Raw genomic sequence first — 26,387 nt, forward strand, 5'->3', positions numbered from 1 at the left:
CGTGCCGTGCCATGACACTGCCATGACCGTGGACTACACCAGGACCTCGAGAACCTTTCTTTGCATTCAGAGAAAACTACAATTTTACGCATTTTATAAACAAGATAGTTTAGAAGTGCGGCTCATAACATCAATATAAAACTAGGATTTACAGCTCTAAACCTTTAATGTAGTAGTATTTTAAAATCCTTAATATTTTAAAAAGTAGCAGTGAAAACCAGTGTCAAGTTTTTGCAGATTCCACATGTGACTCTTTGTTCCCCCTCTGGGCTAAACAGCACTTCCTCGGAGTTTGGTTTAAATATTGGACAAACTGCGTGGTGTAGTAGTAGTAGTAGTAGTAGTGTAGTAGTAGCAATAGTAGTAGCAGTAGCAGTAGTAGTATTTCCTGTAATATTGGCGGATCCAGGGCGCACAGACTCGCTTCTCGTCGGTTCGGTCGGAGTCTCGGCGGCGGCGGCACCGTGCGTCTTCTTCTGCGTGGAGGAAAACGCGCGCTGCTCCGGGGCCATGTCTGTCTCCATTAATGATTCACGAGCTCAAATAAAGGGGATTTAAGTTGGGTCACGTGAGCAGCGCGGGGGGAAGACGCGGTTACGTGCGCGCTGTGTGTTATGGCTCTCGGAAGGAGCAAACCGGAGAGCCCCCGGTCTGGGCCGCAGGATACTGATTAGACGCAGCCGTATTCCCCAGTATCCGGGAGGGGGGTCCGGGGCTGCGGCTGATGTGCGACCACGGGAGAAAAGACGCACTCACGCGGCTCCTCGTGCTCGTCTTTGTGGATGTACCGCGCGGCACGGCTATACCGCTGCTGCTGCTGCTGCCGCCGCCGCTGCTCGAGCTGTCACGGACGGATATGTTTTTCCACGCGGGCAGCGCCAGAGCTTTGGGAGGATGGATTTTATTTTGAGGTATTTCCGTCGATTGTTCATTACTGCCGTGAGTTATGGCCGCGGGAGACAGAGGTCAGGGGGAGACGGGACCCGGAGAGGCTGGGGAATGGACAGGTAGCGAAAAGGAGCCGCCAGATTTACAATGATATGTCACTTTTATTGTTGATATAACGGAAAAGAATCATAAAAGTGACAAGAAGTGGCGAAAAGTGCAAATAAAGAAAGTGGAGAACAGCCCTCGTGCTCTGAAGGCAGGAGAGTGGAGTAACCTACTTGGGAATAATTATAATACAAATGTGTAGCCGTGCGTAATTCTGAACAACCGCTATGGTTCTTTGATAAATACTTTTACACACATTTTCATAAACAAAAAAACAAAAGAATCAAAAATTTTAGGCCTATTTTAAGAACCAAAACATCCCATATCTCTTATAATGGACACAGTGTTTGGAATTTTCCTTTATGAGACAGAAATACACACTGTAGCCTATAGTCTTTGTGGCTAAGGAGTTTTTGTTTTTGTTGTTATTTTATTTTTATTTTTGTCTCACACGTGTTACAAAGAAACTATTGTGCAATGCGTAAATATCCATGTGAATGCTTTAAATGGGCAAAATATAATCTGAAATGTTTAAAATGGTTTGGGAGGAATGGCTGTTGTTACGCACAGGCCTGGTCTAGTGTTAGTACATAAAGCAGCCATAGACCAAAGCCTGGACAGAGAATATTTCCTTTTTAAGATCAAAACAAAAAACGTGATGTGTTAAAATGTTAAAATATAAGACAATAAAACACAAAGGAAGTCAAATTTGTGAGATAAAATCTATAAATAGACACAGTCAAATAGCCTAGATGTAGTTTGTCTTTTGTGAGTGAAGAGGAATGAGCACATGGTCCACACTGACACCCAAATTACGCCGCGTTTATTCTCCAAACTCCGGGTCTGTGAAATGATCCATCAGTCCGGGGCTCGCATCAGGAGCAGGCGAGCAGAGGCTCTGGTCCCGCTCCGCCTCGCCTCTTTCCTCTCAGGGAAACGAGCACATAATGGAAGACGGAGTGGCTCTGCGGCCGGCGCTGAGGTCACGGGCTGCGCGTGATTTATGGGCGCGGGGACTCGGGGAGGACTCGGGGAAGACTCGGGGAGAGGCGAGGAGAGAAGCTGCTGCGGGATAATGACGGTCCAGAGCCGCGCGCACATGACGCTGGGGAAGCACGGGTTTTATTTGCACAAAACGTTTGCTCCAGCCTTATCTTTATTTTAGCACAATATGCAAATATTTATCCAAGCGCTGTAATCTGTCCTCTATGGCTATTAATAATCACAGCTCCGTGTTTACACTCTGCTCAAGCTACTGTGGCCTTTTACGCAATTTATTACAAGCAAATTCTTAATATATTTAGAAACTTCAAAAGAAAAATCGAATTGTTACCTTAAAATATGACTTTAAAAACACAATTTCAACACAAAAAGATAACTCACAAATTCGAGGAGTTTGTAAATAAAAGTGCCAGTTTTTTTCAGTTTTATTTGCCTTTTATTGCGCATAAATTACAAAGAATTACGCACGAGGTTTTACAAGAATCCCAAAGCACAGCCATCCACTACTCACTTTTACGAGCTTTCATTTTGGAACCATCTCCAAATCCATATCTCTTTGTGAAGATTAAAACTAGTATTAGATGAGGAAATATTAGAAATGAAAAGGGTAAAAGTGTATGCTCAATGTTCCATGTTGCAGAGCTCCAGCCGTGTGAGCGCAGGCCTCCCCCGCAGCCCTCGATCTGCCCTCGGTAAGTCCATATCTGTATTGATTTGTGTTATGAATGCTTGATGGTGATATCCTTATTCAATTTCTAATAAGTAGCCCCACACACACGAGCGCTCTGGTCTCCGAGTCCCGTGCGTAATAGCGGCACAGACAGCCGTAATTCCTCCTTCGTCCCTGTCATTTGTCATTATAAACGTGGCTCTTGGAACGCCGCCTCGCCTCTCTCCAGCAGCCCCTCTCGGTGTGCGCCATATGCCCGCGTTTACACTTCAACTCTCGGGCTACTCTTTCACCATTTCATCCTTTTATTATTAACTTTCGCCGTGGGCCACTGACAAACATTCCCCGCGTAAAAAAAAGAAAGACGAAATTCAGCGTTTTGAACAAAGGAGTCAATAATTAGACAAAGTGGGTGAATAGAAAAAAGCAGAGTTGGCTAAAAAATAATCCTCACGCGTGGATTTTTGGGTCCCACTCACACACCCACGCGCGCTGTATGTCCCACTTTGGAAAATATGTGCCAAAATCAGCAGTGTTTTGCGCACACTGGGAGGATATGTTTCCAGGCGGGTTGCTGCTCTCAGGAGCCATTTGGCAGATCCACACGTCCCTCTGTCTTCTGCGGGACTCCTCTGCTTTGTAGAAAGAGCACCGAGGATTCAAACATAGAATAAGATCAAAATATTGACTGCACAGCGCAATGTTTAGCAGCTGTTTTCTTGTTCTTTTAGCGTGCCACAATGAAACAAACGACAAAGAGAGGCCGCTGCAAATAGTTAATGATTAAGCGGTGATGAGGAGCTCCTTTATGTGGCGTGGGCTGGTGCAGTGGTCAGCGTTTCTCTTCCTCCTCTCATGCAGATTATAGCAGATTTTAAAGGTAAAACGTGTATTTGTGGTGGAGAATTGTGTACTATTTGTGGACAGACAGCGTGTCCCGTTTTGCTTTAGGGGGGAGGAGGTGGAGGTGGGAGAGGGGAGAGGCAGCTCTTGATTTGAACTGGCTTTTCCAAGGCGCTAGTTCATTTGCATAATTTTTCTTGTCTATGGTGACGCTGTGGTTCGGGGCAGTTCACTGGCGTGTGTGCACGGTACTGGTGCGTGAGGGGACCACATAGAGCAGCGTATAGAGCAGAGTATACGCGTATAGACTATAGGCTGCCTCTCAGAGCTGTGGAAGAGCCCCGGCTGTCTGTCTGTGGCACGGGGGGCAGATAAGGCTTATCACGCTGACCCCACTGCTCACGCCTGCTTTCGTAACCTACCCATCCACGTCGAGTCGGGAAAAGCGCACGGGGCTCCACTCTGCTCGTGTTGTTGTGGCTGCGCAGAGCGCGGTGCATGGCTGGGCTCGGCTGTCTCCGACTGGCCCGCTGCCTTCACTTTTCTCTGGATTACTGCTTTGATCGATTTCCTCGCTGAATGAGAGAATATTGCCGGTCGCTGCTGCGCACTGCTCGTCAGAGGATAAGGTAAGCAGGCCAGAAATAGGCTTCCCTCGCTTTGTAAATGGCCGAGTTTGTGTGTCGCGCGGGTGATTTATCACCGTACGACTTAGATCTCGGTTCAGGAAGAGTTCACTCACATCCACACGGGCGGGAGCGGTGGATCCGTGCGGCGCGGAGCATATCTCCCACACTCTGAGACCGAGGCGGTGGCTGCGGCTCGGCTCTGCGCTGGAGATATGACTCTGAACACATTTGGAGCGGGAGTTTGTCCCGTAGTGTAACAGTGTGGACACGTTCTTTCAGCGTGTGGTTAGTTTAGGCGCAGGGAAAGGGCGCACGGGGCTCGCGCTGAGTTATGAGCTACACAAACCACGGTCCCATTTAATTACTAATACAGCTGCTTCATTTATTTATGAGCCTTTGATGAATAGTTATGGCTGCTTACACCTCAGGGCAACTGGCTGCACGTTTTCAACAACTTTTCATGTTCCCAACGCGCAGTGTCACGTTGTATTTTTTACATTTCTTTTTATATTTTTTGTATCATTATTATTAAATTTTTTTTAGGTTACAACATGTTCTTATTTTCCTCTTATTTAAAACATTTTCTTTTTTCTTTTTTTCTTTTTTTTAAGAAAATCATTTTAGATTTTTTTTAAAAACTGAAAATAAAATAATACACAGACTTCTGAGCTCTGACACATTGACCCCTTTGTTGCGGTACATTTGTCTTTGTCTCCTGCTCTGAGATTGTGCTTTTCGAGCAAAAGGCCCAAGGATCATTTGAGCTGCAGCCAGGGCTCTTTTGTTGCTCTGAATGCCAATTAAAGAAGAGCCTCTTTTACTTTTCTTTTAAATCTTTTACATTCTTTTTACATTATTATTATTATTATTATTATTATTATTATTATTATTATTATTATTATTATTATTATTTTCTTGTTTTTGTCGTGCGTAAAACTAAACTGTGCACGTTCCAAGCCGCGCGTATCCAAATGAAAGATGCTTGCAGAGCTTCATATCTCTCTTCCCCACGTGTTTGATATTGTTTATGATTTCCATAACGATGCAGAGCGCAGATAGGCCTGCTCCCCGCGGTTACCTGCGGGGCTGATCCCGCTCCTCGCTGCGCCTCCCCGTCCTCCTCCGCGCGTCCCCGGTCTCCGTTTACCCGCGCGGGCCCCCCATACATCACCCATCCGCGCATACATCACCCCGCGACGCGACGGACAGCGGCAGCAGCCATTATTATGGGCCTGCATGCGCGAGGAGAGTTCACAGTGTGGTCACGGAGGCGCGCGCCCGGTTTTTCTGGTTCCCTTCATTTATCTTGGCGCGAGAGAATGCGGCTGTTTACGCTTTTCACCAGGTGGCCCCTCGCGCGCTCCTCTATCCGGTTACACAAAGTACGCACTCCCCTTTCATATTTTAAGGCAAAATTAGCGCTAATGTCTCCACCTGCTGCAGAAATATGAGCGGCCCGTGTGGAGAAAAACGCCGCGGAGGGAGGACGTGGTCAGCCGCTAATAAGCCCCAACCTCCAGCGCGCGCAATATTGTTAACGAGCAGCGAGCTTGGAAATGTCACGCGTTTCTTGTTAAATAAAACTGCTTTTGTGGTGACTGTGTGGCGCAGATGGCGACGCAAGGTTGCTGCGTGCCTCCGTGGCCCGTGGAAGCCAGAAGGTAAACGGTAATAGTGTGCCCGCGCGCTGGCCCTATCTCGGCTCCATGGTCCGCCGTGTCAGGCCGCATTCACAAGTAAGATGGATCGCTACCATTTCTTCTCCTCACCGTGCTTCTTGTAACCCTAGGTTCACCCGAGGAGGCCATTGGCGGAGAGGCGTCACGTGACCACGGGGTGCCAATGTTATTCTACAAGGGTGTCAAGACCCTGTCAGTTTCGGAAATAAATATTGGGAAACGGCGAGATGCAAAAGGCAACCTACTACGACAGCTCCGCAATTTACAGTGGCTACCCATATCAAAGCGCAAATGGCTACGGTTATGACGCCAATCAGGGCCAATATCCCCGGGCCTCTCATGTGGAAAGTGAGTACCATCGACCCGCGTGCTCCCTGCAGTCTCCCGACGGCTCCGTGGCGCTGCACAAGCCGGGAGACATGGCGGAGGGCTGCGACAGGAGCGCGGTCATCCAGGCGGCGCAGGCCAAGGTCCATCCCGAAAGCAATCAAGCGCAGGGCCCCGTGTCAGCCGCTCCCCCGCCGCCGCCTCCTCTCCCTCTCCCTCCCCAGCAGCAGCAGCCCGCCACCACCGCCGCCGCCGCCGCCCCCTCGCTCTCTCCCGGCGACGTCAGCCAAAGCACAAGCAACGGGCCCAGCTCCGGAGCCGCTCAGGGCAGTGCCAAAGCCGGGTCGCCCTCCTCCTCCTCCTCTTCCTCCTCCTCCCGCAAACACATCTTCCCCTGGATGAAGGAGTCGCGGCAGAACACCAAGCAGAAGATCACCACGAGCTCCAGCGCAGGTACGACGTAAAACACCAACATTTACACGCACAAAAGTGAGCACAAATGCACGATTATACACGAGATTTTTAACAGATTTAGTTAAACTCCACCTCAACCACGCACATCCAAGTTAATGGGATTCTGCAGTGGTTAATTGATGAACAGGCAAATTATTTTTAGATACTCATGATTAAAATACCAAGGAATAGACTCAAATACTCAATACTGACACCACAATGATAAAAAACCAAACAACAAAACAAAACACTGTATTTAGAATTTCATTTTTCAACATTAAATGATCGAATTTTCGTTTCTACTCCCATGTGTCCTTATGTCTGTGTGATCCCTCAGTGGTCCAGGTCTAAACCAGGTCTAAACCAGGTCTAAACCGGGTCCATGGGCGTATAGGGATGTAACAATAACCAAAATATCGTGATATCGTATGATCAAAGTTCTTACAATCGAACTACAAGTGCTTAAATGAAGAGTTATGGTGCAACAATAGTTAAAAAACAAACAGAAGACAGAGGGAACTACATAGACCATGATCCTTTGCTCCATTTTTAGACCAATTCTCATGATTTAGATACCAAGGAATAGACTCAAATACTCAATACTGATACCACAATGATAATAATAATAATAATAATAAAAAAAACACTATTTAGAATTTCATTTTTCAACATTAAATGGTAGTATTTTCTTTTCTGCTCCCATTGTCCTTATATCTGTGTGATCCCTCAGTGGTCCAGGTCTAAACCAGGTCTAAACCAGGTCTACAAACCAGGTCCATGGGCGTATATTAGAGATGTAACTATAACGGAAATATCATGATATCATACAGTCAGAGTTCTGCTTAAATTAAGAGTTATGATGCAGCAATAGCTTAAAACAGACAGAAGACAGAGGAAACTACATAGACCATGATCCTTTGCTCCATTTCAGTGCAGACGACAAGAAGAAATAACAGTTAGTTATTGGGCTTCTGCAGTGCATAATTGACTATTTTTAGACCAATACTCATGATTTAAATATCAAGGAATAAAAAAAAAAAACCCAAAATAAAACAAAACACTACTTATAATTTCATTTTTTCAACATTAAATGGTAGTATTTTCATTTCTGTTCCCATGTGTCCTTATATTTATGTAATTCCTCAGTGGTCCAGGTAGGTTCCATTGTGGTCCAAGTCTAAACCAGGTCTAAACCAGGACTAAACCAGGTCTAAACCAGGTCTAAACCAGGTCTAAACCAGGTCTAAACCAGGTCTAAATCAGGACTAAACCAGGTCTAAACCAGGTCTAAACCAGGTCCATGGATGTATACTAGTGATGCAACAATAACCAAAATATCGTAGCGTCGAAGTTCTTGCAATCGAATCACAAGTCTCTTTGCTTAAATTAAGAGTTATGGTGCAGCAATAGATAAAAAACAAACAGAAGACAGAGGGAACTACATAGACCATGATCCTTTGCTCCATTTCAGTGCAGACGACAAGAAGAAATAACAGTTCTAATACTTTTAAGACTGAGTTCTTGGGATTCTGCAGTGGTTAGCTGACTATTTTTAGACCAATACTCATGATTTACATTCCAAGAAATAGAACCAAATATTCAGCACTGATAACACAATGATAAAAATCAAACAAAAAAAACAAAACACTGTATTTAGTATTTCATTTTTCAATATTAAATGGTAGTATTTTCTTTTCTACTCTCATGTGTCTTTATATCTGTGTAATCCCTCAGTGGTCCAGGTCTAAACCAGGTCTAAACCAGGTCTAAACCAGGTCTAATAACCAAAATATTGTGATATCGTATCGTCAAAGTTCTCACAATCAAATCACAAGTGTCTTTGCTTGAAGAGTTCTGGTGCAGTAATAGCTAAAAAACAGACAGAGGACAGAGGGAACTACATAGACCATGATCCTTTGCTCCATTTCAGCGCAGACGACAAGAAGAAATAACAGTTCTAACACTTTTAAGTCTTAGTTCTTTGGATTAAGTCTCGTCAAAGCATTATAAGGAGATAAATATCATACCGTGAGATGTATATTGTGGAAATATCACACCGAGAGATTTGTATATTGTTACATCCATAGCGTTTACTCGTCTATGTGCTCTTATACTTGTTCTGATCCAGCTCCAGATCGTTCTAAACACATTCAGGAAAGGCTCATTTGTGTCCAGACTTTTTTGGGGGACTTTTTTCTGGCTCAAATGAGTTTCTAGCTTCGATACTTTTGCAGCCCTAATGTGATTTAGAGAGACAAATGTAGCAGAATTTTGAACCCACTGTTAGAAAAAAACAGAATTACATTATCCAATTAACATTTAGAAATATTTCTTCTTGCTTCTGTCGGAAGGAAATCACCAAAACATGCCTAAAATAATCAATATTTAATCCTAAACAGCTCTAGCTTGGATCACTGATGCTCTATATGATTTACAAATTGCAGGCCTCATAGTATTTTGACTGCTTTGGTCATTTTTTGGTCAAATTTATTTTTATTTTTCATCTCATTCTACTCTCCAGACTCAACTGCATGTGTAGCTGTGATTGTCTTTGTCCTCGGTCAATCAGAACGACTTTTTATAACCAGAAAACGATCACACTAATGGGTTAACAAACTGCGAATTTTCAAAAACACACACACGTTTACATGTTTCTAACCAAAAAAACGCAATCCTGTACGGCGTTACGTGCGTCTCAAACCTCCCAGAATCGGTCCGTGTCTTTCCCAAGTCGATATCTGAACCCACGTTTCAAATTATTCACCGGATCCAGTTTAATCCAGCTATTTCTGCCCCGTTAAGTGTCCGTCGCTGTAGAGCCCCGGACCCCGCCCCCTCCCCGTCCCTGCAGATTCATGTGATTGTGTTGCGTTTGTATTTTGGGGAGATTCTCAGTGGACGAGCCATGAAACGGTCTGAAATGGTGGCGTTAGGGCGGCTTATATACGTCAGTTTTTATCCCAAGAAGCTGCAGGAGATCATATTATTGTTATTGTTTATCTATTAATGCGAGGAACGTTTGTCTGTTTGTTTGTTTTTTGTCTGTTCTACGTGTAATTCTCGAATCGCTCATTCAGCCGAGCTCAAATTCAGAGGGTGTCATCTTAGTGGGACGAGTAGGAAGCATCATTTACTCAAGTTTTTGAAACATTTTTGAGAATCAGTCTCTACCTAGTATCTTTTTTTTTTTTTTACTCTTGTCGAAGTAAAGTTCCATCAGAAATTTCATGAAATTCTCATGATGTTTTCTGGGTCCACCAAGACTCGCAAGTTTAGTGCCTGGAGAAGCCTAAAATCTGAGCTGGAAAATCAGTTCTTCTTTAATAACATCAAACATAATTAACTTAACTCTATAGTATCAATGGAAGTTGAATATAAATATGGACATTGTGGATCATTTGGTATCAGTTTTATGTCTCTATCATCATTAGTTTCTGAGATGTGGCAAAAGTGGGACTCCAAGGATCTTGAATAAGCAAGTAGATCCTGAATTGTAACAAATGTAACCTACAAATTGTAACAAATTGCAACAAACTGTAACAAATTCTAACAAATTGTAAATAAATTGTAACAAATTCTAACAAATTGTAAATAAATTGTAACAAATTGTAACAAATTGTAACAAATTGTAACCTACAACACATTATGCAACTTGAGATTAACACATTTTGAACTCAAAGACCTGAAAATGTGAAAATAAAATCTCTTTACTACAGGTGTTATTATATTTTGACTGTTCGTTATCAGACATGTTCACTGTAAAATACTTGTCATCATCAGTAAGAACCTCCAAAATGGTCATATCTTAGAAAGTTATGAAGATAGAGATATAAAATTGGTACCAAAAGATGCACAGTAGCAACATTTATATTAAACTTTCATTGACACCATGGCCCTAAACGGATTATTTTTAAAGTTATTTGAGAAAAACAGATTTTTGGACACTGTTAGGTTGGAACTTAAGAGACTTTTTGGACCCAGTAGATTTTATTCAGTTGAGCAAATATTCCACAGATTTTCTTTTAATTGGTTTTGTCACATTTTAAATTTGGGCACAAGTTGAATTTCTGACACTGGGGTAAATGATGCAGCCTGGGGACGAGCGTGTGCAGGGACGATTTTCATGTTGTTAGGACAAAAAATGACAAATATCTGGTTATTTTAATTTCAGTCGACACAAAACGGATTTAAGAGGCTAAACATCAGGGAAAACAAAACCTGAACCATTTGCACTTCATTTTTTGAGACGAACCATGGCATAAAAAAACCCTTATAACTTCAAAGTATTTTCAATTTAGAATTTTTTTTCCTGGTTGTTGTTTTGACAATTTGACAAGAGATTTCTGTTTTAATATGATGAATTTTATTTCTGTGTTTTTGAGTAAAATGTGTCAGATTGTACAAGCAGTTGGGTCTTAATGTCAAAATAAGTCTGCTGTGTTTTGTCTTCGTCTAATTTTAAAGTGTTTAATTGGCCGAGAATCAGGAAGTGTGATGTTAGCATGCTAGTGTGGTTCTTAGCTTTACTGTCACATAAAAATTCAGCTCCAAACTCTGAAAAATGTGAAAAGAATTGTGCATTGGAAATTGCGTATTTGAGTTATAATGAATGTGATTCTAGATATATGAGCTCATTTATGAGTACACTTGATCCTGGTTTGGTCCTGGTTTGAGCCCAGTTTAGTCCTGATGCAGTCCTGGTTTAGTCCTGCTCTAGTCCAGGTTAGTTTTGGGTTTAGTTTTAATTGGCAGTGTGAGCAAAACGCAGCTCAGGTTTTCTAAAGGTGCATTCATACTTATTTTTGGTCCTGGTTTGGGACCAGTTTAGTTCTGATGTAGACTTGGTTTAGTCCTGTTCTAGTCCTGGTTTAGTCCTGCTCTAGTCCTGGTGTAGTCTTGGTTTAGTCCTGTTTTAGTCCTGCTCTAGTCCTGGTTTAGTCCTGTTCTTGTCCTGGTTTAATCCTGTTATAGTCCTGGTTTAGTCCTGGTTTAATCCTGTTATAGTCCTGGTTTAGTCCAGGTTAGTTTTGGGTTTAGTTCTTATTGGCAGTGTGTACAAAACCACATGATCCTGGTCTGAACCTGGTCCAGAAGTAGACCTGAGTCAGGTTTTCTAAAGATGCGTTCATACTTATTTTTGGTCCTGGTTTGGGTCCTGATGTAAATTTGGTTTTGTCTTGTTCTAGTCCTGGTTTAGTCCAGATTTAGTTCCAGGTTTAGTGCATTTTGATCATTCAAAAGTTATAATATTATATAATTTCTGAACTGTTAAAGGTCGACAACAAGTAATTACTATAACTTTTATATTCTAAAAAATATTATAAAAATCATCTGGTTACTAAAGTGTTTCATTCTGCCCTTTATTTATTTCAACTCATATTTTCTTTACAACATTCTACATTCAAAAAGGGGTTTCCTGAGATTATACTTTATTTATTTATTGCATTAGTAGCCCAAATGAGTTCCAATATTACAATTTTACTTCTATATTTTCTGTATTAATCTACACCACACTTCAGAATACGTTTATAGCCAGAAAAATACTGTGAAAATGTACTTTCTTTTAGTCATAGTTCATGTATATTTTGTATTTTCTAACATATTCCAATACATGGTCCAATTAAAGTACTTTATTTAGAATATTTAGAATACTTTTCATGTTTTAGTTGCATTAGAAAAGTATCGTAGTGGATTAAAACATATAAATGTTTGTAGATCTGTCTATTTTTAAATATTTTAGTCTCATTTTCAGTCACTACTTTTTGATTTAATACTTAATTGTCGATATACTTTTCCATACTTTCTAGTTTTGCTTTATATATTGTGAACGTTGTCGTCTTATTCTTGTTCCGGTTCAGTTCAAAGCTTCAGTCGTCGTGTGATCCGGTGCCAAGTTATCAACAATTCAGAGAACCGCCGTACCCGACCGCGGCTAAAAATAACCTCCCAGAATTCGGTGACGCCACGATTTGAGAATTTCAGACCAGAATTTCAGACTAAATGCAGATAGATTCAAATAACCTTCTCGTTATTTGTTTGGGATCTGCTCCATAAACTTGTCATGTTAATCTCCGGGCTTAATCTCCTTTCAAACTGACAACAATCGCGTCTTTTGGGGATGAAGAATGGCGACTCGTTTTAAAGCTGTTCTGAAGAAATGCTCTGACATCGGTTTATTTACACAGACGGAGAACACAGCGAGCTTTGAGCCAGTTTTTGTTGCGTGCGGATACGTCCAGTAATCGCAGAGATACAGAACGACCCATAAACCAGCTCGACAAATCTGCGTCTGACAGCTCGACCAAAACGAAAACTCCAGGTTGTTGTTTCGAAGCTGTTGTGTTGACGTGAACTCAAACTATTCCAGATTTAACCGAGACAGTCCCAGGTTTGAGTCCTGTGTCCCCAGACCCAGCAGATTTATCCAAAACTGCAGATTTTTCTTTTTTTCTTTACATTTTTTTGTGTTAAATTGACAATAATGAAGACAGTGGACAGAACAACGTAACAACACAACAATAAGCATGCACATTTAAGTAAAATAATCATTTATATACACACACAGTAGGGTAGTCAAGCTGGTGCCTCCGCTCAATTTCATTTCTCTCCAGCGACTAGGTCAGGAATCAGAATACACTAAATGGTTCGCAAAAACTCTGGAAGTGCGAGTTCGGGCACCAGCCGATCAGAGAAGAGACAGACATTCTGTGTTGGCGATGATTCCCGAGATCGAGGATTTAAAGCTGTAACAAAGAGAATGTTTGGTGAATTTTATCAAGAGGAAAGACGTTATTGTCCTTCTTCCTTCGGGATTTGGTGCATTACATACGTCACGACCAAACAGCAGCGATTGATTAAATTAAAAAAAAGTCCCCGTCTACCGTCAAGCGAACGAATCCTAATGCTGCGAGGTCACACGGTTTCCACGAAGTGAAACCGTCTGATGAATTAGGGTAACAGTCGGATGCATCATTTGCCCAGCTTTTTGAAAAATGTTTGAAAATCAGTCTGTACCTAATATCATTTTTTTTACACTTGCCAGAGTAAACTTCCACGAGAAATTTCATGATATTTTGTTGATATTTACTGGGTCCATCAAGCCTCTGAAATTTAGTACCTGCAGAAGCCTTAAATCTGATCAAAAAAATCATTAATTTAGCCCAATAGTGTCAATGAAAGTTGAATATAAAAATGGACATTGTGAATCATTTGGTATCAGTTTACGTTTCTATCATCATGAGTTTCTGAGATATGGCGAAAGTGTCATTTCTTTGGCGCTTCAAGGATCTTGAATAAGCAACAGATCCTGAATTGTAACAACACATTATATAAAACTTGAAACTTAAAGTCTCTCATTTCATCTTTGGCCTTTGTCGATATTGGATAATTATGAAAAAACACTCAACATCTTGACAAAATGGTCATATCTTAGAAAATTATGAAGATAAAGATATAAAACTGGTACCAAAAGATGCACAATACCAACATTTACATTCAACTTTCATTGACACCGTGGCTCTAAATGCATTATTTTTATCCAAATCTCATGGTACGATATTTATTGCGATAGTTTGGATGGTTAATATAATTGTAGACACAACACTTTCTGCATTTAAAATACCTTATGTGTGAATCTTTACGTCATAATCTCAAGAATTAAAGTAAAAACGTATTTCTCCATGTTGTCCGCACTGAAATGAATCATGGGAAATGTAGTTTTTTAGTTGTATGTATGTTTTTTAGCTGTTGTTACTATAAAACAATGCATTTGAACAAAGGAACTTGTGATCCGATATATCGTGACAGTTCTCGATATTATTATGACGATATCACGATATTTCAGTTATTACTAATACACATACACACATACACATATACACAATGCAACAAAACAATATCCAGTCAAGGTAAAATGACTTAAATTAAGAACATTTTACTGTATTTGCAGGTGTAGGGAGTATTATCTGCTACATAAGGGTGAGTTGTATAGTTGTAGGGAGTATTATCTGTTACATAAGGGTGAGTTGTTGCACAGTTGTAGGGAGTATTATAGTATGAATGTATTCCTGTATCTCTCACTGTTTGAGCGGAGTTCCACAGTAAAACATTAAACTGATCTAGTGTTTTTATTCTTCAAACCTTCTCACAGTGAACAGGGTGGATTTGAGACGATTCAACTTGACAAGTCAAATGATCCACCGATGAAATAAATGTGTTTTTCTTCATTCGAGCGACATTCAATTGTGTTTCTTATTTTAAGTGCACGAAGTCTTGTTCCACTGGCAGATCATTTTACTTGTCAAGTGAAACTGACTCAAATCATGATAAAACTTTCTTAATTCAAGTCATCTTAACTTGGATAGATTTTGTTTTTTGTGCACTGTACACACACATAAGCGTACACACATATACACATACACATACACATACACATACACATACACATACACATACACATACACATACACATACACATACATATACACATACACATACATATGGGAGGGTGGATTGTGTTCACGGTTTACAAATATCAATTAATCAAATAATTACTTAATTTTTTATTTATTTATTTGTAAAATGACAGCACATATTATGAATATTTCAATGTAAACATGTAAAGTTTATAGTGGCAGATTCCATCTTCAGTCCCTCGGCCTCAGGTTGATGTGAAATCATCTACAGGACAGAGAAAAGTACAACAACAATCACACAAAAGTACACAACACCAGCACACGCACTATAAATACAACACACTCACTGTACACACACACTGTACACACACACACACACTGTACACACAACACACACACTGTACACACAACACACACACACACACACTATACACACAACACACTCACTGTACACACACACTGTACACACTCAACACACACACACTATACACACAACACACACACTGTACACACAACACACACACACGCACTATAAATACAACTCACTGTACACACACACACACACACACACACTGTACACACAACACACACACTGTACACACACTATACACACACTGTACACACTCACTGTACACACTCACTCTACACACACACTCACTGTACACACACTATACACACAACACACTCACTGTACACACACTATACACACAAACACACTCACACACTGTACACACACACTATACACACTGTACACACTCACTGTACACACACACTGTACACACAACACACTCACTGTACACACACACTGTACACACAACACACACACTGTACACACACACTATACACACAACACACTGTACACACACACACACTCACTGTACATACACAACACACACACACTGTACACACAACACACACACTCTACACACACTATACACACAACACACTATACACACACTATAAATACAACACACTCACTGTACACACAACACACACACTATACACACAACACACTCACTGTACACACACACACACACACTCACTGTACACACACACACACTACACACACTGTACACACAACACACACACTGTACACACACTACACACAACACACATACACACAACACACACTGTACACACAAACACACACACTGTACACACACTATACACACACACAACTCACTGTACACACAACACACTCACTACACACACACTGTACACACACTATACACACAACACACTCACTGTACACACACACTGTACACACAACACACACACTGTACACACACTATACACACAACACACTATACACACACTGTACACACAACACACTCACTGTACACACACACACACTATACACACAACACACTCTACACACAACACACTATACACACAACACACACACTATACACACAACACACACACTGTACACACAACACACACACTAAACACACAATTCATTTCAGAAAGTTCATTTGAAGTTCGAAGTCAAGATTTAAAGAGTTAAACCATCAACAACAACCCCTCAATTTAAAAAAAACAAAAAAGTAAAAGTAATTTGGTTAAACATGACGACGTATTCGACCACTGAACAACCACAGTTTTAAATCTTTAGAAAATGCCGCAGTGTTTAAAGTTCTCGTATAATAACACAAAATAACTGTTGTTTTTCCTGTGGGTTTTTTGTGTATCTAAATTAGAGACATGATTCCAAAACTGTTTAACATTTAACATTTAGATTTATCTTCTTATCCCCGGTGATTTGTCCGAGTTTTATACAAGAAATGTCCCAAGTGCCTCTATTTTGGACCAATTTAAAATTCGCCAAAACAGTAAAAAGACACGTACACTGCAAAAAACTAAATCTAGTCGGGTTAAGATGACTTGAATTAAGAAAGTTTTATCATGATTTCAGTAAATTTCAGTAAAGTAAGTAAAATTATCTGCCATTTTTGTACTAAAAATATGAAAATACAGCTTCCTACAGTTAAAATAAGAAAAAAAACCAGCAACTTTTTGCATTTAAAATGAGACACAAAATCGAACGATGCTCAAATAAAGTCAAATATTCTAAATTTAAGTCATTTTAACTGACCTAGATATTCTTTTTTTCCATTTACATTGACATTTGTTGAGTTAAAATACAGAAAAGCTGCTTAAAAACGAACCAAAACACTAAGAAAATGTGACTATCGCAGAAAAATTCTCCTTAATTATGTTTTCATTTCACAATTTTATCATTACCAATGACCCAAAACTAAACCCGGAATGTCCCAGTTTTTGATTTTGTAATTCTGATCGCTCTTGGTTTGTGGTTCCTGTGGCCCAATTTATCATGATTTCTGTAAATTTCAGTAAAATAAGTCAAATTATCTGCCATTTTTGAACTAAAAATATGAAAATACAGCTTAAAGAAAGAAGAAAAAACAACAACTTTTTACACTTAAAATAAGAAACAAAATCGAATCGTTGCTCGAATTAAGAAAAACACAGTTGATAATTTGACTTGTGAAGTTGAATCGACTCAAATAAAGTCAAATGTTCTTAATTTAAGTCATTTAAATTTACCAACATATTCTTTTTTTCGGTTTACATTGACATTTGTTGAGTTAAAATACAAAAAAGCGGCTTAAAAATGACTAAAACACAAAGAAAACGTGAATCTACTGGTCGTGAATGAGCTCGTTTCACAATTTTATTATTGCCAACCATCCAAAACCAAAACCCGGAGAGTGTCCCAGTTTTTGATTTTGTAATTCCGGTCAGTTTATGTTTGCGGTTCGTGCGGCCCGAGCGTTTTCCTCGTATCATCAGCTCTGACATTAGCCGAGTCCCGGGGAGCCTTGTATTGTATTTACATTGTCCATTTGCTGCCGGGGCGACCTCCCGCTGACCTGGCTAATGTAAACAGAGCGTCCTGTGATCGCACCGTCCCCGCGAGAGACAACAAAAACAAACCCTCTGTCCTCCCCCCCCCCACACACACACACCGCCCCCTCTGCACACACACACACACACAAACACACACACACACACACACACACACACACACTTGGGCTCCCGTGCTTCTCGGGGACAGTACATTAAGTTCCGTTTATTTCCGAGAGACCGAAGTAAAGCAGCACTAAGCAACATTTCTGGTGAACCGGCTCGTCTCAGTCTTGTTTTTATAACCTGGAATGTTCCTTAGAGTTAGACTGAAGGGCAATTATTTGGATACAGGAGCTGGTATAGTTGTAGGGAGTATTATCTGTTCCATAAGGGTGAGTTGTTGTACAGTTGTAGGGAGTATTATATGTGACATAAGTACAGTTGTAAGGAGTATTATCTGTCACATAAGGGTGAGTTATTTTACAGTTGTAGGGAGTATTATCTGTCTCATCAGGGTGAGTTGTTGTACAGTTGTAGGGAGTATTATCTGTTACATAAGGCTGAGTTGTTTTACAGTTGTAGGGAGTATTATCTGTCTCATAAGTACAATTGTAGGGAGTATTATCTGTTACATAAAACCGAGTTGTTGTACAGTTGTAGGGAGTATTATCTGTTACATAAGTCGGGTTGTAGGGAGTATTATCTGTTACATAAGTCGGGTTGTAGGGAGTATTATATGTTAGGTAAGGGTGAGTTGTTGTGCAGTTGTAGGGAGTATTATCTGTTACATAAGGGTGAGTTGTACAGTTGTAGGGAGTATTATCTGTTTCATAATAATTACATTAATTACATAAAACGTTCTTAACTTGACTAGATTTTAGTTTTTGCGTCGTCGTCGTCATCGAAAAGTTCTTTTTAAACCCATCGCTGTGAATAACGACGATGCTCCGAATGCAGAAGTCTGTTTTTTAAGAGTAAAAATCAACCAAAATATCGCAATAAATATCGTACCGTGAGATGCATAATGTGATAATATCGTAACGAGAGATTCGGACGTCGTTACATCCGTCGTAAAAATCAGGTACAGAGATTTAAAACGTGAACACAACAGTACGGAGAAGACAATAGTCCCGTTTAAAATAGTTTGTTTTGTTACGGCGGCGGCATTTTCTTAAAGCGTTATGTCCAACTAACTCTTACCCAACCACGTAAAGAAAACAACGAGCTCTTTCGAAACACACTTTTTTTTTTTTTTTTTTTTTTTTACAATAGCGTACCGTCGCACACCCCAACGACCCGCTCCTTAACGCATGGCTGAAGCACTTTACGCCGGCACCTCCGATAATGACCTATTTATTACCAGATTAGCGCCGAAAATGAAAAAAACGGCCCGCGGATTACACCTCGCCTCTTGTCTAACGACCCTCAAATGCAAATGGCGTCCCCGGGCACCCGCCGGGAGTCATATGTGCGCGCCATGTCATTTAGCAAACGAGCTGCGCCATCTCCAGCTATACGTTTGCTAATTTGCCCGTATATGGGAACGCTAAGATAAAGCCATTAGCGCGAGCATCATTACGGCGTCCTCCAAGGCGATATGTATGGAGTCGACTTTAGCTCATTTAGCGCGGGAGGTCACGGAAAGAGCGGAGAGAGGTTTCGGGGGTTTGCGTCGAGTAAATAACCCATTCTTTACGTCTGTGTGTGTGCGCGTTTGAGTTGCGAGGACATCTGTACACACACAAACGTAATGAGGACCTGCCACTTTTACAAAAATCCGTCAATATTAACACAACGACGCGGCGTAAAGTTCAAAAAGGGGTCAAAATACCTTCAAAATACGTCTTAAAAAACAAAGTGATTTTATTTTAAACAGTTTTAGTTTGGTCTAAAGTTCTTCTTCACTCACCTTCTGCATTCAAAACGTCGTAATTATTCAACAAGATGAGTTTATACGAGCTTCTCAACAATGAAAACACCGCAAAAACTTAAAGATGACTTGAATTAAGAAAGATTTAACATGATTTGCGTAAATTTAACTTGACAAGTAAAATGATCTGCCAGTGGAAAGAGACTTTTTGTACTTAAAATATGAAAATATGAGGAATGTAACAGTATCCAAATCTCTCGGTATGATATTATCACGATATTTGTTGCGATATTTTGGTTGCTTTTTACTTTTAAAAACAGAATGATTTAATTTTAAACAGTTTGTTGTGGTCCAGTGTTCTTCCTCACTTAACTTCTGCATTCAGAGCATCGTAATTATTCACCACGATGAGTTTATACGAGCTTTAGAACAATTAGAACACTGCAAAAACTAAAATTTAGCCAAGTTACGTCGACTTCAATTTAAAAAGTTTTATCACAATTTGAGTAAATTGATCTGCCAGAGGAGCAAGACATTTTGTACTTAAAATATGAAAATACAAGGGATGTAACGATATCCAAATCTCTTGATAGAATATTATCACGATATGCATCTCACGGTACGATATTTATTGCGATATTTAGGTTGATTTTTTCTAAATCTTTCTGTTCATTTTAAACAGTTTGCGACGGTCCAAAGTTCTTCCACACTTACCTTCTGCATTCAGAGCATCTTAATTATTCACAACGATGAGCTTTTCAACAATTACAACACCGCAAAAACTAAAGTCTAGTCAAGTTAAAATGACTTGAATTAAGAAAGTTTTATCACACTTAAAAAGTGGACTTTTTGTAACAATAACAATTATCATGATATGCATCTCACGGTACGATATTTATTGCGATATTTTGATAGATTTTTACTCTTAAAAAAACAGGATGGTTTCATTTTAAACAGTTTGCAGCAGTCGAATGTTCTTAAGAAGAATTAGAACACAAAACTAAAATCGCAAAACTAAAATGCAAAAACACAATCTAGGCCAAGTTACGATGACTTGAATTAAAGCAGTTTTATCATAATTTGACTAAATTTCACTTGACAAGTAAAATGCCAGTGGAACAAGACTTTTTATGACTTAAAATATGAAAATATGAGGGATGTAACGATATCCAAATCTCATAGTATGATATTTATTGCGATATTTATGATATAATTGTGGATAAGATGCTTTTTTGCTTTTAAAATACCTTGACAAGATTTTGGTGTGAATTATTTCTGTCATAATCCCAAGAATTAAATTAAAAACATAGTTCTTCATGTTGTCTGCACTGAAATGAATCATGGGAAATGTAGTTTCTGATGTTTATCAGCCATTGCTACTGTAAAATCATGCATTTAAGCAAAGGATTTTGTGACAGCCCACGATATTATTGTGAGACTTTTGATGATACGATATCACGATATTTTGGTTATTGTTACATCCATAATTTTTACAGTTTTAAAAATGTAAAGAACTGAAAAACAAGTCAGTTTTTATCAGTTTGCTGTGGTCAAAAATTATTCCTAAATAACTTTATTCATTCTAAACATTGTAAATAATAAACTGTGATGAGTTCATAAGCTTTTTTCCCACAACTTTCAGAGACCAGAGTCAGTGGCGTAAAGTCGTTATCACAATATTGATTATGTCTGTAGCAATATTTTGTGCTTCAAAATTTGTTATTGTAACAAACCTGTCAGGTAGAGCACTTTTTGACCCATTTTTTTTTGATCAATTTTTTGACCCATTTCTGAACTTTACACTGTGTTGTAAGTCTCTGTACCTGATTTTAACTGCTTTAAAAAATGTTAAAAACTGAAAAACTAGTCAATTTTTTAACAGTTTGTGGTGGTCCGACGTTATTCCTCGCTCACATTTTGCATTCTGAGTGTTCTAATTATAAGCCACGATGAGTTTCTAAGTGTTTTTCACAACTTTCAGAGACCAGAGTCAGTGGCGTAAAGTCGTTTCAATACTATCATATATCACAATATACAGTATGTCTGTAGCAGTATATCGTGCTTCCAAATTTGTTATTGTGACAGTTCTACCAGGAAGTGCATTGTTAGTGTTCTAATTGTTGAAAAGCTCTTGTAAACTCATCGTGGTGAATAATTACGATGCTCTGAATGCAGAAGGTAAATGAGGAAGAACTTTGAACTGCTGCAAACTGTTTAAAATTAAATCATAAGACAGCAAAAATCAACATATTTTGACCCGTTTCTGAACTTAACACCATGTTTTAAGTCTTAGTACCTGATTTTTTACCATTTTAAACACATAAAAACCAGAAAATCTAGTCAGTGTTTAAGTTTGCAGTGGTCTAAAGTTGTTTCTCACTCACCTTTTGCATTCAGTGCTTTTTAATTATAAACCATGATGAGTTTTTTATGCATTTTTCGCAAATTTCATAGATCAGAGCGAGATTTGCCTCCAATAAAATGCAAACAACAACTAGTATGCTAACCTCACACTTCCTGATTCCGAACAAAGAAACACAGGCAGTACACAGTTTGACTTATTTTGTGCTTAAACGTGCATTGTGTAACTTTTCTGGTGGAGGATCCATCAAATATTATTCACTACGGAGATCTTATTTCATTGTCTGGAATGTTCCACAGTATGGCATTGAACCTTTCTATCTTCATGGAGTTACAGGTCAGATCTGTGGAGAGGCGACCCCACTCACAGTCAGAATGATTGTTTTTTGAGGTATTTTTGAGCTATAAAACCATTTATAAATAATTGAATAAATGTAAAGTCGGGCTGTTTAAAGTCACACTGTGTGACATTCCGGGCAGAGTAGTGACGTATCCATAGAAACAAGCAGGTGACGGACCCTCCACCAGCAAAGCGAGACAGACTCTGCTCAAAAAAACACAAACAAAATCCAGATATAAGGAGTTTAAAATTGAGAAGGAAAAGGACAGAGACGTGAACTGACCTTGGGCCTGTTCACGTGAAACGATGAATCAGTCGAAGATTCCGCTTCCGGTTCTGGGTACGGTGTTTCTCGTGATGCTGCGGCCTTGGCAGAGGTCGAGCTTGTTTAGGTATTGTTTATATTTTTATCAGAGTCAACAATGAGACTGAAACACGTACGACGAAGAGTTACTCAGCAATTACACGAAAGCATCTCTATTGACTCTTCGCCGGCGTTTTTTTTAATTTTCTGATCTCACTGCAAGATTTGGTTAACTCGTACATCAGTTTTCTTCATACTTTCTGTTGTTTCTAATGGTTATGTACATTCTGATTTGATAAAAGTTCCACAATGAGCTTTAGAACATTTTAAAGTGCCCATATTTTGACATTTTCTGATCTTTGTTATAACGTTTTTTCCATCAAACACAAAACTGGAGTTGCGTTTTGTTTCATTCACACAAGTTTAACACACAAACCTTACGTTTTTAGGTTGAGTTCTTTTCTCTCAAACGCAGAAAACACTCCGTTCCACCTTGTGATGTCACTGTGGTGTTATTAATACAGGAAGTGCTCCACCATGTTTTTAAACTCCACACACCTTCACTAGAATCATTTGGATCGTTTCAGCTGTGGAATTGCCGATCTCTACAAAACAAAAGGTAAAATGTAGCTGTTCACTTGAAAACTACCACTTCATGACATCACAAGGTGCATTCTGAGCTTTGGAGATGTAGACAGACTAATAATAAAGACTTACTCAAACATGTGAATGAAACAAAACACAACTCCAGGCCTGTTTTTGAGAAGGAAACAACATTAAAACAAGACCAAAAGCTCAAAAGAGACAATTCTGTGTTATATAGGACCTTTAAACATATACTTTTGTTGTGCTCATGGGCAAGGCACTTTATCCATAACAATTCATTCGTGTGGAGAAAGAGGCCAGTGCACAGATTTCCAGCCAGGCTTTCGTCTTTCGTTTTGTTTTTAGTCTGCTGTACTGACTTTAAAGCTGCACTATGTAACCTTTCTGGTCGGTTTCCATGGAGATTTTATCATCTTCCACAGTCTGGCGTTAAACTATCCTACATTTATTCAGTTACAGATGTTGTTATTGCTAAAATATCTATCTATACCCTGAAAAATACATGACTTGTGACTTGATCTAGAGAAAGACGCATCTGTCTAAAATATAAATCGTCCTGATACATTTAATGCTGTAATGTAGGAAATTTAATTATTTCATAAAACTTCCACAGGTCGAGCTACAGGTCAAACTACATTTCAGGGGCCTCGTTTAAAAAACCTAAGTTGGAATTTACATTTCAGTCAAAAAATAGTGGATTCAATCTCCATGGAGCAACCAGACAGCGAACGATCTCAGAAAATTTCCGTACTGAACCTTTATGTGTGAAGAAAATGATAAAATATCTGATCCAACTTGGCCTACAGACATCAACATATCTAACCTTTTCTTCATATTTTTAATGCTCTATTATGAAACATAATGAATCAAATGAATCAATGAATGAATCATAATGAACAAAATAGTGAATCCAATCTCCATGGAGCGACCAGATGGCGAACAATCTCAAAAAAGTTCCGTACTGAGCCTTTACGTGTTGAGAAAAGCATAAAAGCTCTGACTTAACTTGGCCTAAAGACATCGACAAACTGTATCCTTCTCTTTGAACCTTGTAGTGACATCTTATGTTTAATGCTTTATTATGGAACATTCCAATCATAAAATAATGAATCCAATCTCCATGGAGCAATCAGGTGGCAGACCATCTCAGAAAAGTTCCGTACTAAACCTTTATTCTTTGAGAAAAGAATAAAAGCTCTGACTTAACTTGGCATATAGACATCAACGTAGTATCTATCTCTATGAACCTTTAATAAAGCTGTATTCTGGAATATTCCAATCATAAAATAGTGAATCTAATCTCCATGGAGCAACCAGATGCCTGACAATCTCAGAAAAGTTCCGTACTGAACCTTTACGTGTTGAGAAAAGTACAAAAGATCTGACTTAATTTGGCCTAAATACTTCAACTTATCTCTCTCTATGAAACTTGTCTTGTTATGTTTAATGCTGTATTACGGAACATTCCAGACATAAATTAGTGAATTCAATCTCCGTGGAGCAAGCAGGTGGTGGACCATTTCAGAAAAGTTCCGTACTGAGCCTTTACACGTTGAGAAAAGTACAAAATATCGGACTTCTGACATATCCATCTTATCTCTATGAACCTTGTTTTCTTATGTTTAATGCTTTATTATGGAACATTCCAATCATAAATTTGTGAATCCAATCTCCATGAAGCATCCAGATGGTGAACAATCTCAAAAAAGTTCCGTACTGGACCTTTACACGTTGAGAAAAGCATAAAAGATCTGACTTAACTTGGTCTAAATACATCAACATATCGATCCCAAGAACCTTGTCTTCTTATGTTTAATGCTTTATTATGGAACATTCCAGCCATGAAATAATTAATTCAGTCTCCATGGAGCAACCAGGTGGCGGGCCATCTCAGAAAAGTTCCGTATCTGAGCTTTAATGTGTGGAGCCAAGTATAAAAAATCAGATTCAGCTTGGCCTAAAAACATCAAGGTATCGATGTTCAAGAACCTTGTTTTCTTATGTTTAATGCCGTATTACGGAACATTCCAGTCATAAAATAGTGAATCACATCTCCATGGAGAAAGCAGGTGGTGGACCATTTCAGAAAAGTTTTGTACTGGACCTTTACGTGTTGAGAAAACCGTAAAAGCTCTGACTTCACTTGGCCTAAAGACATTTACATACTGTATCCGTCTCTATGAGCCCTGAAGTAGTGACAGCTTATGTTTAATGCTTTATTATGGAACCTTCCCGTCATAAAACTGTTAATTCCGTCTCGATGGAGCAGGACCGGATCGTTCGGTGGTCCCATCCTTCAGCAGCTGCTCGTAACCTGTCATTCCTCCTCCTCCCCGACACATTTGCGTTCACCATAACTCTACAATAACACTGTTTTTATGTCTCCCAAACGGACGGCGGAGCATGAGCAGACCTGCCCCGCTCTCCGCGAAAAAACGCCGCGCCGATGACGAGACCGTACGAGCCAGGCCCCGCCCACCCCGCTCCAAACGCCTTTTTTTCCAAACGCCGGCCTGATGTCACGCGGCGGCATTCCTCTGGTGACAGGTGAGACGGATGAGCTGCCGGGAGTTTGGAACGCTGCCGGAGCCGGAGCAGCCGGAGCCCTCGGAGAGACACGATCCAGGGGCTTTTAAAAACTCAAAGGAGAAATCGTTTAGGGTTCGGTTTAAAGAAGCACTGTGGAACTTTCGCGCAGAGGAGACGGGGTCATGGTCGGGTCTGCGGAGAGGCGAGCCTGTACGGTCAATTTAAATAAAGTTCGCTGCGAATTTCTCTGGAAAAGATTTTAAAACTTAAATCAGGTTATTTATCTTGTACAGAAGTCCTGGTTTAGTCTTAGTTTAGTCCTGGTTTAGTCCTGGTTTAGTCTTAGTCTAGTTCTGGTTTATGCCTGATGTAGTCCTGGTTTAGTCTTAGTCCTGGTTTAAATTAGACTTCATATAGTTCTGGTTTAGTCTTAGTTTAGTCCTGGTTTAGACCTGATGTAGTCCTGGTTTAGTCTTAGTTTAGTCCTGGTTTAGTC

General features: G+C 39.7%; 1 protein-coding gene across 2 annotated transcripts in view; it reads left to right on the plus strand.

The window, feature by feature from the left end:
- Positions 1-872: 872 nt before the first annotated feature.
- hoxa3a (homeobox A3a) overlaps positions 873-26,387 on the plus strand; it is a 29,996-nt gene continuing 4,481 nt past the window's right edge. The window contains exons 1-3 of one of the 2 annotated variants that reach the window (XM_055157292.1): positions 873-911; positions 2,636-2,687; positions 5,927-6,596. In XM_055157292.1, coding sequence (XP_055013267.1) covers positions 6,044-6,596 — 553 coding nt within the window. In that variant the 5' untranslated portion in view covers positions 873-911; positions 2,636-2,687; positions 5,927-6,043. Of the gene's footprint in view, positions 912-2,635; positions 2,688-3,601; positions 4,138-5,926; positions 6,597-26,387 lie in introns of those variants that run through there. The other variant, XM_055157291.1, reaches the window with a different exon arrangement.

Source organism: Boleophthalmus pectinirostris, unplaced genomic scaffold (assembly GCF_026225935.1).
Source record: "Boleophthalmus pectinirostris isolate CB_2022bp ecotype Guang Dong unplaced genomic scaffold, ASM2622593v1 HiC_scaffold_21, whole genome shotgun sequence".
In the NCBI taxonomy this organism is placed as follows: domain Eukaryota; kingdom Metazoa; phylum Chordata; class Actinopteri; order Gobiiformes; family Gobiidae; genus Boleophthalmus; species Boleophthalmus pectinirostris.